The sequence below is a fragment of the Hypomesus nipponensis genome, chromosome 9, assembly GCF_054491055.1.
Source record: "Hypomesus nipponensis isolate SF chromosome 9, ASM5449105v1, whole genome shotgun sequence".
NCBI classification, from domain to species: domain Eukaryota; kingdom Metazoa; phylum Chordata; class Actinopteri; order Osmeriformes; family Osmeridae; genus Hypomesus; species Hypomesus nipponensis.
The window spans coordinates 15639516-15651642 of NC_140369.1; the positions used below are offsets into that span (position 1 = coordinate 15639516).

Consider the following 12127-nt stretch of genomic DNA (forward strand, 5'->3'; position numbering starts at 1 on the left):
GCCTGTATAGTGGTCTTCAGCCCTGGTCCTCAAGACCCACTGTCCTTTATGTTTTAGACTTTTCCCTGCTCCAACACACTTGATTCAAAAGATCAGGTCAACCATGATAACATCTAAAACATACAAGACAGTGGCCCTTGAGGACCAGGAAAGAGGACCACTGCTGAATAGAACATAATGAAAAAATGGTGATGGACCTTCAGATCTATGTCTCTGATCCACTTCATGACTCTATGGCAGGACCAGACTATGGGGTCGATGTCCTGCTTCTCACACCTGGTCCGGCGGGCCTGCAAAGCCTGCAGAAACACATGCAATCAAACCCAAACGCCATAACAAAACAGCATGCACAGACTGAATAAGAATGAACAGCACTAACGTCTTTGTCAAAGCTGAGCATCTGCAGGAGCTGGATGGCCATGAGGAGGGACGTCTGGTGGAACTGGCTGGTGATGTTGAGAAGTTTCTCCAGGTCCCTCCTGCTGAGGGTGCTGAGCACACGGCCGTCCACCAGCTGGCTGTGGAAGGACTGCGAGTACTGGGACAAGCCCACGTCGCTCAGCCAAGACTTGGACACCCAGTGGTGGTCCATCTCTGCGGCCTTGGAGAGCCTGGTCAAAGAGGGATGATGAGTGAGGAATGATGGCTTCTTCTGAATCTCCCTCAGGGATTCAGTTCAATTCGAACAACTTTAGTTGTCCCAGAGAGGCAATCGGTGGAAGCAAACGTGGTAAAGACACGCGACGTGACGTAAACCGTAAGGCAACACACAAGCAGTGGTCACGTGGCAGAGACAGTAAAGTAAACAGCAGTCGCAAAAATGACATTGGTGTTGACCCTATACAGCCGTCAGGTGTCCATCAGTAATAGTAAATGACATGAGAGTCTTAAGTGAGAGAAAGTGTAAAACTGTTCCTCGGAATACACTTTGTTCCAGCACGTGTGGGAGGGTGAGAGAGGTGCTGCTGACCCTAGGTTTCCCTCCGCCTTCCTGTAGTCCTCGATGGCGAGGCGTAGCTTCCTGCGGTGTAAGGGGTTACTGACGCCCAGCCCAAGCTCCAGGTCCTCATCTGTCAGACCCAGCAGCACCTGCAGAACACACCCCCACACTCAGCACTCTGCCATCTGGCCCTGCACTTAGAAAACACGCACTCACTCACCCCCACATACACATACACACACATTGCACACATTGCACACACACACATAAACACACAGCAGAATGCAAATATGAACAGTACCTTGCCACTTTTGATGTTCTCGGAGCAAGCGCGGACATACATGGGCATTGCCATGACAACCTCAAGCCAGGCTTGCACCGCCCCTGCCCTCCACTGGGATATGGGTGTGCTCCGAGTGAGCTCCGCCTGGTGGAGGCGGTCCAGCTGCTCCTCTCCATCTGATAGGCTCTGCTGTGTGAGGCTGGAGAGGCTGTCCGAGTCTGGATTGGCCAAGGGAGTTAGAGAGTGGTAGAGGGAGGGGTTTTGGGAAGTCAAAGGAATTGAGAAATGAAAATGACTCATCCCAGAAACCTTTCACAGCAGAAAATGGAGAGGCTTGGTGAAAAAGCAGTAACCTGAATGGTCCTTATATGACAATTATCCTCTGAGTTGTATCAGCATACCAACAATATGACTGGGGTCAACTAACCGTCTGGGAGATCTGAGGACATGAATACATATCAGCGGTTCCCCTAGCAACAAAAACATGTCCAGTGTGCCAAAGAGCCCTGGAGCTTGATCACCCATTAGGAGGACTACACCCAGGGACAACATGCCCTCTGAGCCAAAACCATCAAGATTACGACCCGCCTTTCCGGTTGGATTGGAGAAATAGCCATCATTGTCTTTCAAACTAGGCTCCAATCTCTGTTAATGTACATGGTTTTAGGGCTTGCGGGACAATTTGGGACTATGTGCCACCCAGGATAAGGTTAACCAACGAACAATAATACTTAATATCCTAACCAACTAACACTGCTTTATACAGACAACAGGGGGCACTAGAGTCAAACTTACCGCCACCTTCTACAACCGCTTCAATATGAAACTAAACATCAAAAGAATATTCTTGCAAACAGGCAACATTACAATTAAAGCCAGTGTCAGAGTTAACATTTATCCAGGCATTTGACATTCAAATTCAAAACTTGTTTTACATATTTGTATTTGCCAATGGTTGGAATTAGTATGGGTTTTATGAGAACGTTGATTGGTAATGATTTGGTCAGTTACAGGACTGACAGAACATGAGTTAGATTTATGACAGAGACACCGACAGGGGCTTAATGGTTCTGTTTCCTGAGGCCAGAGAGCTTGTTATTTTTCCTTTGAGCCTCTTCCAGGGACAGAAAGACCGGCTCAACCTGATTTGATGATCATGTCTTGCCTGTAAAAAATTCGAATACATAGATGTATCAAGTGTGTTGACATTTTCCTGAGAAAATGAACTTTTAATTTAGTCATTTTCTATATCAAAGTTTAGTTGTTATCATTTATGATAGATATCATATCGTTTTGTTCTGGTGCCACTGTAAACCATCAGGGAAACGGACAGGGTCAACACAGATGAAGAGTTACTGACTGCCAGGTAGGGGAGTCACCATTAGACATAGGGTAAATTCCATTCCATTCCATTATGTCCTGACACACGCCCTTGTTCCCATGCCAACAGATCTCCCGCTATTAGAGTTTTCACTTGGATTCTGCTTTTCACCCAATCCTTGAATAGAGTGTTAGTGAACAAGGGCATGTGTAAGTAAACAACATCCTGAATGGAGGGTATCCCCAGTGCAGGAGAGTGAGAGGGGGACATCAGGACCCAGGAACAGACTACACACAGACACAGGCACGCCCATACATATTTAGTTGTTGCTGATTTTTATTTTAAAATAATGTTTCATTTGAATTGCTTTCATGTTGAATATGATAAAAACTTTCTGCCGGTCAAAGCTGAGGACAGTCTTGCATCTTTCCCTCAGTTACTTCTCGTTCTTTAAATAAAATACTTTAATAGATTTACTCTTTTATGCCACATATCCTTAATTACAAAACATTTGGAAGAAAACAATCTGAGACACAAATGTTAAAAAACACGGAAAGGTTGTTTTCGTAAGAACACGTAACAAAAACTACGAAAAGAAGAGCGCCTTGCATTTAGAATGCAAGAAAACGATCAATTAGAATGCTGGGGGGGAGGGGGGGGTGAGGAAGGTATGAGGAAAATGAGGAAACACAGGGTGTTTGACAGCATTAATAACCCTGCTAACTACGGGCTGAACTACTCTACAAGTGATCAGGAGAGACCAGGGGGGTTTCAGTGCACATTCCTACGCTTCACTTTGGCACAGCTGACAGCGTTGAACTGGAGAACTAAAGTGATGTTCCAAGGCCTGAGCGTCATCAGAGTCTAATCAGACACCGGACTCTGGTTGACTGGTTCAAACTGGATTTAGCTTTCGAGCAGCAGCTTCAAAGAGGCTCTCGTAGAACAATGTCAAAACTTGTCTTTGTTTGCTTCCATTGTGAGAAAGCACATTGTGAAACAGAAGCTTGGATATGTTGGCAAGCCAATAATGGATTAACTCTGGAGAACAAGCAAAACCGCATACATACTCTAGACGTAGCCTCATCATAATCCAACCACCAACCAGGAAAGTACTTGCACCACCTGTAGGCTGTTCTCCATGTTAACCCTCCCTTCATAACAAGCCTGAATTGGACTCAGAATTGGGGTAAAAAAAAAGGCCAAAAGAATGTCAAAGCAACTGTCAAATATGAATGTTAAAAATACAATTACAAACACGAGGTGCACGTCGATTCCTATCTACATATGCACGGCAGTCCTTCAAGTGTCCAGTTGTAAAAATGAAACATACTAATCAAGACACAGAGAGGAGAACACAGCATAAACATATCCACACTAAACAATCCATGTATATATTTATAAGCATGTAAACATATATAAATATGCATACATGTACATCTATAAATATATATCTCATTTACATACATACATTTTGAGGGCAATATACAGGGAGCAAGCAGTTCTCTGTCAGGCTTGACTTTAGGGCACGCTTGGCAACACACACATCTAACCTGGGTCAAGTATTATTGAAATGATTTCAAATCATTGAACTATACCTATATGGGCTTGTTTGGAATTATTTGACCCATCTCGCCCTTCACTCGATAAACACACTTCAAAGGTTTAGAAATGATTTTGAATAATATTTGCGCCAGGTTTACTCATCCATACACACACATACACACACACACACACACAGAGGTCTACCACACAGCCCCATCACCAGTCAGCGTCCTCCTCTATGTAATAGTCGGGGGTGGGTGTACCATCAAACAGGCCCGGGTCCATGGACTTGCGCTGCTTCCCTCGACCAAAAACCCGCGAGAGCGAGCCCAGAGTCAGCTTCTCTTTCTTCTTCTTACGCTTCTGGTCGTCCAACTCCTCCATGGACTGGACCAGGGAGAGAAGGAAGGGAGGAGAGGAGGAGAATGTTTAGTTTGTAAAGTCCAAGCTACAAATACCGTTATCATGAGCTTAATGAATGAATCACAACACTGAATTCTTTTATAAGCAGGCAGAATATCCAAGACAAGCCGACAGACACATACCCCACATACCACACATACCACAATTCAGACAGACAGACAGACAGGCTCCACAAAGCAGAATAGACAGACAGCACAGCACATGACAGACAGACAGACAGACAGACAGACACCACAACGGCAGACACCGCACCACACTAAAAGACAGAGAGGCCTCGAGACAGACAGACAGACAGACAAGCCACACGAGAGGAGGCGGGTACTTATAGAGAGGTGTGTTTACTTGGTCGGGGGGGCCAGGCAGCTCTTACATTGCAGAGGGAGTGGGTCCGGTGGCGGGGGGAGTTGATGTCGCTGGGGGTGGACGAGCGGTCGCCGTCCGCCGCCGAGGCGTCCGAAATGATGGAGGGCTGGCGGGAGTGACAGGGACTCACCCTAACCACAGCTGTACACACACACACACACACACACACACAGTCAGCACGCGGTTGGTGCTGAGAAAACCCTCCCCGAAATAGAGCGAAGAGAGTTAGTCCATGGAGCCACGGAGAGGTGGAGAGGAGAGGCCTACCCTGCCTGTCAGATGTGTGTCCGTGGTAGAGGGTCTGCTGGCTCTGGCGTATGGCAGCCGTGAGGGGCAGGTCGGCCTGCATCACCCACTCCTGGCTGCCGTTCACCACAGGCTCGGCTGCGTTGGGCATGGCCACCGAGTGGCGCTTGGGCACGTCCTTGGTGAGCGTGGCCAGAGACTGCTTGGCCTGGCACACACAGAGGGGAGGGTCACACGCGGGGGGAATGTTAGGGAATGGATATATGGGTACACCAACAGCCACAACGTTATGGACTGACACGTTGACGTGTAACCCCCCCTCTCCCATACACACACACACACACCATGGTGAGCTCGGCTTCCAGCTCCTTGATGCGGTTCTCCTTGGTGTCCATGTGTGTGCGCAGCAGGTTGGCCTGCTCCATAGCCTCCTTGCTCTGCCTCCTCAGGTCCCACTTCTCCCTCTCCAGAAGGTCCTTCTCTTTGGCCAGGGCTTTCACTGCATCCTCGCTCTCCTGACACACACACACGCACACACACACACACACACACGCACACACACCAAAAAAACAGAAATCCCAGTCAGCGTGCAAGTGTGTGTAGAACACGTTGAAGATAAGTAAACTGTGTCACGATATGTTAAACCTTTGTGAGGTTTGTATGGGAGTTTGATGTGAACACCAGCACGTGTGTGTGTATATGTGTGTGTATATGTGTGTGTATATGTGTGTGTGGGTACCTTCCGATGCTGGTCGTAGTTGCGTATGAAGTCTCGTAGCTGCTCCTCCCTGCTCTCCAGGGTGGTGTAAAGCTGCTGCATCTGGTTCACCAGGTCTGCCTTCTCCACCTTCAGACGCTTACGGTCCTCCTTCATGGCTATGACACACACACACACACACAGCTGTTTGTGAATACAGGACCATATTGGATTGGAGGCGCAGTTACTTAAGGCCGTCACTAGATGTCCCTGTGTCTCTTCAAACCTGGCTCGGAGCCGTAAAGTACTGTTTTGACATCAACAGCACCCAGTGTATGATGTAATCATCTCACAATATAAGTGGTTGAGTATGTCACCTACTCATCCACTACACAAAGCCATGCCAAATGATGGGTGTGGGGGTTGACAAGAGACTGGCAACATACGACACGACTCTGAATGACAGAGAGAAAGTGAGAGAGGGGGAATCAGACAGAAAGAAGGGGGACACCGAGGAGGGGGAGAGTGGAGAGAGAGGGGGAATCAGACAGAAAGAAGGGGGACACCGAGGAAGGGGAGAGTGGAGAGAGAGGGGGGGAGAGAGAAAGACAGAGGGAGGAGGGGAGAGAAAGGGGAGAGACGGAGAGAACAAGGTGACGAGAGACGACCAAGGTGACAAGCCGCCCTGCTCCTGAACACTTCAACACGCGTGTCAGCCATGAAGCATTCATGAGTCAAGATCACCTCCTGCCATGAGCGTTCTCACTCAACATCGAGACCTGTTCTCGGCAAGTTAGACGAGGGCTCAGCAGTTAGGAGTGCCTGACACCTGTTCCTCGAGTTGGCATGACAACCAAGAGAAAGGGGAAACCAGATGCAACCATTTGTTTTTCACAGGCAGTTGTGATAAAGACACGCTGACAGTCTCCCTATATGCTCTACCACATTTTAGACAACTAAGACAGAAAACCTACCTGTAGAAAACAGGAGGTATAGTAAACACGAGTTCAGCAAGTTCATATTTTCCCTGCAATGGGAGGGGAGGACAATTTCTAAACCGTGTGCGGAACCACATTCGGCAATGGTATGAAGGCTATTTCTCAACACATACTCCACATAGCGTTTGACTTTTTCTTGCCAAAAAGAACTGGTATTTAAAAACCAGAATATTTGCTTGTGTGTTTGTGGGTGTGTGTCTGTAATCATTTATGGAACTCAAGCTAATATTGTAAAGAGTGACTAGATGTTCCCAGAACATGTCCTCCCCCTCTCTCTCTCACCTACATGTTCTGTCTTTCTACAGTGGAGTTAGCTGAGGGTTTCATGGTTTAGGTTCAGAATTCGCCCCTCAGCGTGCCGACTCAGGGTGGGGGCTTGCGGCCAGTGTTTAGTGTTGAAGGTCCTGACCTTGCAAGGCCTCCTTGGCGCGGTCCAGCTCCTGCTCCCGGTCGCCCAGCTGCACCCGGAGCTGCGTGGCGGACAGCAGCGTGGCCGAGCACGAGCCCTGGCTACTCTCCTCCAGGTCCTTAGTCAGCATGTCCTTCATCTGACGCAGCAGATGCACCTCCTCCTGCAGCTGACACACCTCCTCACGCAGCAACACTGGACACACACACACACACACAAACACACACACACATGCATTCACGCACGCACACACACATGCAGGGAAGAGGAACATTCATTTCACTTACAACTGAAAACAGATAAGCGGTCAACACATTCTTGCCGTCACTATACGAGTCGGAGGGAGGGTGTGAAAGGGTAGAAGAAGAGAAGGACACAGTGTGAGGGTGAGTGAGGGTGCCACGGCCGGGGAGTCTGGGAGAGCTGGAGGAACGAGCGAAAGAAGGAAGAAGGAGAAGGAAAAAAGGCAGAGATTAGAAGGGAAAGAGTGCGTGAACAGTGAAGCATACGCAAGCTATTTGACACCTTTTTTTGCCATGAGAATACAAATACACACACCTACAAATAACAAGTGGCAGCTCAGCACTCAGGCTGACAGGGCTGCACACACGCACACAGCAGTTGAGAGACCAGCTTGATGTGGCTCAGTTCAAACATCAGCCCCACAAGCCTCCGACCTCATCCTTGTTTTCCAGCTTGGTGTGTTTTCCTTCGACGGAAACTTTCCTCCAAGCCTCCAGAGAGAGAGATACAGGCGCAGGAAGCCAAGGAAACAACAACAACAGGGGAAACACACACACAACCCCAGTCCCTAACAGACACCTGCTGATAGAGTCCCATCTATCACGGCACCCTTTTCACACTGTTTCCCTATCAGACGAGTTAACACTTCAAGAAAAAGGTAGTTGGAGTTAGGAGACTCAAATTGAGTTTCCACACCTAGCCTCCTCCTCCATGAGAAGACTCCACAAGACTCTTGCTTGTGAGCCAATGATGACTAAAAAGATTTGTGTTCCAAACTACTGTTTTTCTGCAGCAAGTTGTGTCTGGTTTAAGGAGATAGTGTGTGCACGTGTTCCTCCAGGTGTGCATATTTGGGCTGTGGGTGTGTGCGTGTGAGCTTATGTGTATGTGCTTGGCAGTATCTGCGTGTGTGAGTCTATGTGTTTGCGTTCAGCTGTGTGTCTGTGTGCGGGCGAGTGCGTGCGTGTGTGAGAGAGGAAGCCAGGCCCCCCCAGGCCCGCAGCCAGGCAGCAGGAGGCTGCAGAGACCTAGATAAGGCAGGCAGGGACAGTCCATCGGTCACTGTCTGCCCAGACAACCCAGACATACCAGGAAGCTTTCTATTCTACAGCACAAGGCACAGAGAGCTGCTTTCCTGGAGAGACCAATCTCTGGCTGCCTTCTTGCGGGCTAAAACGACAATCTGTCTTACTTATTCGTCCCAGACGGGCCAACTGACGCGTTTGATCGCTCCGTCGTACAAGCCTGGGCGGAGTGGCGCTGCCCAGGCTGTCGAAAGCGTCCGCTGCCTGATCAGTGAGCTGCCGGGGGATGGAAGCGGTGGCCCTGACTGTGACCCCGGTGTGATCTCTGGGTGTCCGGGATCCACATGAAGAGCTGTGGTTGTGTTCCATTATGGGAAGAAGGGCCCGCTGTTTGGACTGAGCTGAAACCCAGGGTGTGAAGTGTGTCTGTGCTTCAGAGTGCAGGTGTGGGGCGGGTGTCGCTCTTGAGCCAGTTGGCGCCTGCGATTGCAGCCTGGCCATGGTGAAAGCAACAATCCACAGAGTCAACAGGTTCAACACGTCGAGAGGGGACCCCGAGGATACAGTGTCGCCCTAGGACAGGCAATTGGAACTGTAAACCGATCACCGAAAGAAAAGATGAAAATGGCGAGGGCTCGCCGTGAAGAGATTGCTGTGAGAGCAGAGAGGGGGATTTCCACAGGAGCTATTAGTGCCATCATTCCCTCAAACACACCATCCTATTGATCCTGTCTCAGCCCTCTGCGCCCCCTCACCCGATCCACAGACACACTCGCGCGCACACACAAACTCAACCTGGGGGTTGCTGCTCATTGCCATCACAGACAGCGGGAGAGATGAAGCCAGAGGTCAGCCAAAGGCCCTGGAAGCTTCTGTGTTTTACCACATACGGCATCCATCTATGTAAGAGCTGGTGTGCAGCTTATCAGGGGGAACATGGATGTTGGGGGGGGGGGGGGGGGACGCCTTAATCTATAATATTCTTTGCGAAAGAAATACCTGGTCTATAAACACTAGTCCTTTAAGAACAATAGTGCTTAACGACTGTCTTTTGGTGGCTGTCTCTTACAACACACAACTATCCTGTGCTCTGTTCTACAACATACAACTATCCTATGTGGATGGTGTACATGAGCAGACTCATTCGTCATTTTAACAAGCCTCCCCTTGGAAGCCATTAGACTGACATATTGTAAAACTGTATTATTTGCGTCTCTGCTTTAGACATCCCGTGTTAAAAATGTAATGTTGTTAGCGGGTAATTAGCCATAGGACAAAAGCAGAAGAAGAGTACACTTAAATCCAATTTAAATGTAGTTCATCAGAGCTTCATACTTTTTTATTGTATTCATCTTTTTTCTAAAGAATTGCACTGATTATGTATATTCACTTTACTGATTTGTATTATATATATATATATATATATATATATATATATATATATATATATATATATATATATATATATATATATATATATATATATATATATATATATATATATATAAAAATATGCTTCAATTTTGCTTGGGGCAAGAGAGCTTACAGCGAATGATTGGCATGCCATCACAAACATGTATGTGCATCATTTGCATACATTCCCATTTTTCAACCCCTTCCACCATAATCGGTGCTCGAACAAATGCACCTAACAGCAACATTGACCTTTTATAAACTATCATTGAATTGTGTTGTTCAAATTAAAATTCATAGTGAAATGTGTCTACGTATACAGGATATACTATAAATAACCCACTACCTAGCACTATAGAAACCAGGTAATCACTTGTGGAAATTAACAGTTCCCATGTCAGCAGTCAAATAAAACCTGCATATCATGTTTTGTTGAAATTATAGGAAAATATTTATGCCATGATGTATGCTGTTATCGTTATAAAATCATCAAGGGTTATTCTGTGGGCCTCAATTGATTTGATTTCATTGGTCGAGCCTTAGTAGGGGGCAAGATAATCTCACAATATGCTCCAAAGTCTTTCAATCCTTGGATTACCAGTTGATTGTAAATTCCCACAATAATCTGGCAGCAGAAAGCAGAGACAGACGGCTGAGAGTGTTTTAGTTCCTTCTATGAGTCCATGTTGCCCGTCAGTATTTTTCCCCAGGGTGTGTGCGTGTCCCCTGGTGGCCTGGCATGGGTCTGCCACTCTGGCACACTCAGTCATGGTGGGGGACCCGGGGGAACAGAGGGAGGAGGGTTTAAGACTCTGCTCAGCAGAGAGATCACTGGAGTCATTCAAAGACAAAGCCACTACATCAACCCTCAGGTCACTGCAATAGTACATCTGACTTTGGAAATCTGACTGCAGTACATCTGACTGGCCCTGTGTTCTTCAGGCTGAACCCCCCAGAACACTGCAGAACATTGTGGAACACAGCAGAATAGTGCCGGAGACAGCAGAGCACTGCAGAACATCATGGAACATCGAGGAACACAGCAGAACAGCGACGGAGACAGCAGAGCACTGCAGAACACAGCTCGGCTCAAAACACCATGACAACGATGCCAGTGTCACGACAACAACATTCCCTATGATTAGCCATTGTGTCTCATGAACACCTCCAGGAGTGGCACGTGACCAGGGTAAGGTTGGGAGCTGCTAACCACACTGCCTCCACCTGTCAGATCCAATCCTTGTCATCAGACCTGTTCTGGTACAGTCAGCGTACCGTGATCTCACGGCCACCTGTACAGCAGGTCCAAGGTTCTCTGTGAGACCGGAAACAGGATAGAAGCTGCTGTCAGCTGGACAGGTGACTGGGTCATGAATAAGACAGCTGTCATCACCCAGATGACTTGGACTCATTATAGATTATATATAGGTCTCCTGGTGGCACTTGACTCAACACTTCCCCATAGAATCACTGCAAACAGTGTGTCTGGAAAAAAATAAAAACTACAAAGACATATTCAAGAATAGTAAAAAGACTCTTAACAGTGTTGTACTGTTCTAAACCCTGTCGTTTTTTTTTACAACCACATTATTGTGTGCACACATGCATGTAGTATTAACATATTAACTTGCTGATAAGGCATTTTCTTCAGTTTGATTCATTTAGTGTTTTGATCATTATGTTTTATGAGGTTGGGGTGCCTGCAGTGAGGTAGGAGAGACTGGGGATCGTTGTGAATAAATTACATCCAGCTTTGAGTTTGCTTCCGGCTGCAGAGCAGCTGTGTCTCATGCACAAACACACTGTTAGATACAGTGTATTGACTCCCCAGTCGCAGAGGAGCTGGGAGTGCACCAGCCCCGGTGTGCCTGCTGTCTGTGACAGTGGGTTTGTTTTCTATTGGATATTTGATATTTTATGTGTGCAGTCTGTGACGAGTGGGTTTGCGTGTGTTTGTGCGTATGTGTGTGATGACTGTGTGTGTGTGTGTGTGTGTGCTGAGCTCTGGCCTGTGGTAATGACCATGCAGGGATGATCAGTGTGAAGAAATGACAAGGGTCTGCTGGAGGCCCATCTTCAAGCAGAAATTAAAGCAGATATTAGCCAGGATGTTCAGCTGTTGTTGGTTGTTGGTGTGTGTGTTGGTGTGCGTGTTGGTGTGCGTGTTGGTGTGCGTGTTGGTGTGTGTGTTGGTGTGCGTGTCTCATCCTCCTTTCTCACG

The 12127-nt window shown here is 47.5% G+C and overlaps 1 protein-coding gene across 1 annotated transcript in view; it reads right to left on the minus strand.

Moving 5' to 3' along the window:
* Positions 1-12127, minus strand: part of kaznb (kazrin, periplakin interacting protein b) — a 41704-nt gene that overhangs the window by 2334 nt on the left and 27243 nt on the right. Inside the window, exons 4-13 of the mRNA XM_084705956.1 lie at positions 7226-7420; positions 5861-5997; positions 5466-5636; positions 5143-5329; positions 4883-5016; positions 4353-4476; positions 1242-1441; positions 971-1089; positions 380-611; positions 198-299 (exon numbers count right to left, since the gene is read on the minus strand). Of these exons, the coding sequence (XP_084562082.1) occupies positions 198-299; positions 380-611; positions 971-1089; positions 1242-1441; positions 4353-4476; positions 4883-5016; positions 5143-5329; positions 5466-5636; positions 5861-5997; positions 7226-7420 (1601 nt within the window). The remainder of the gene's footprint in view (positions 1-197; positions 300-379; positions 612-970; positions 1090-1241; positions 1442-4352; positions 4477-4882; positions 5017-5142; positions 5330-5465; positions 5637-5860; positions 5998-7225; positions 7421-12127) is intronic.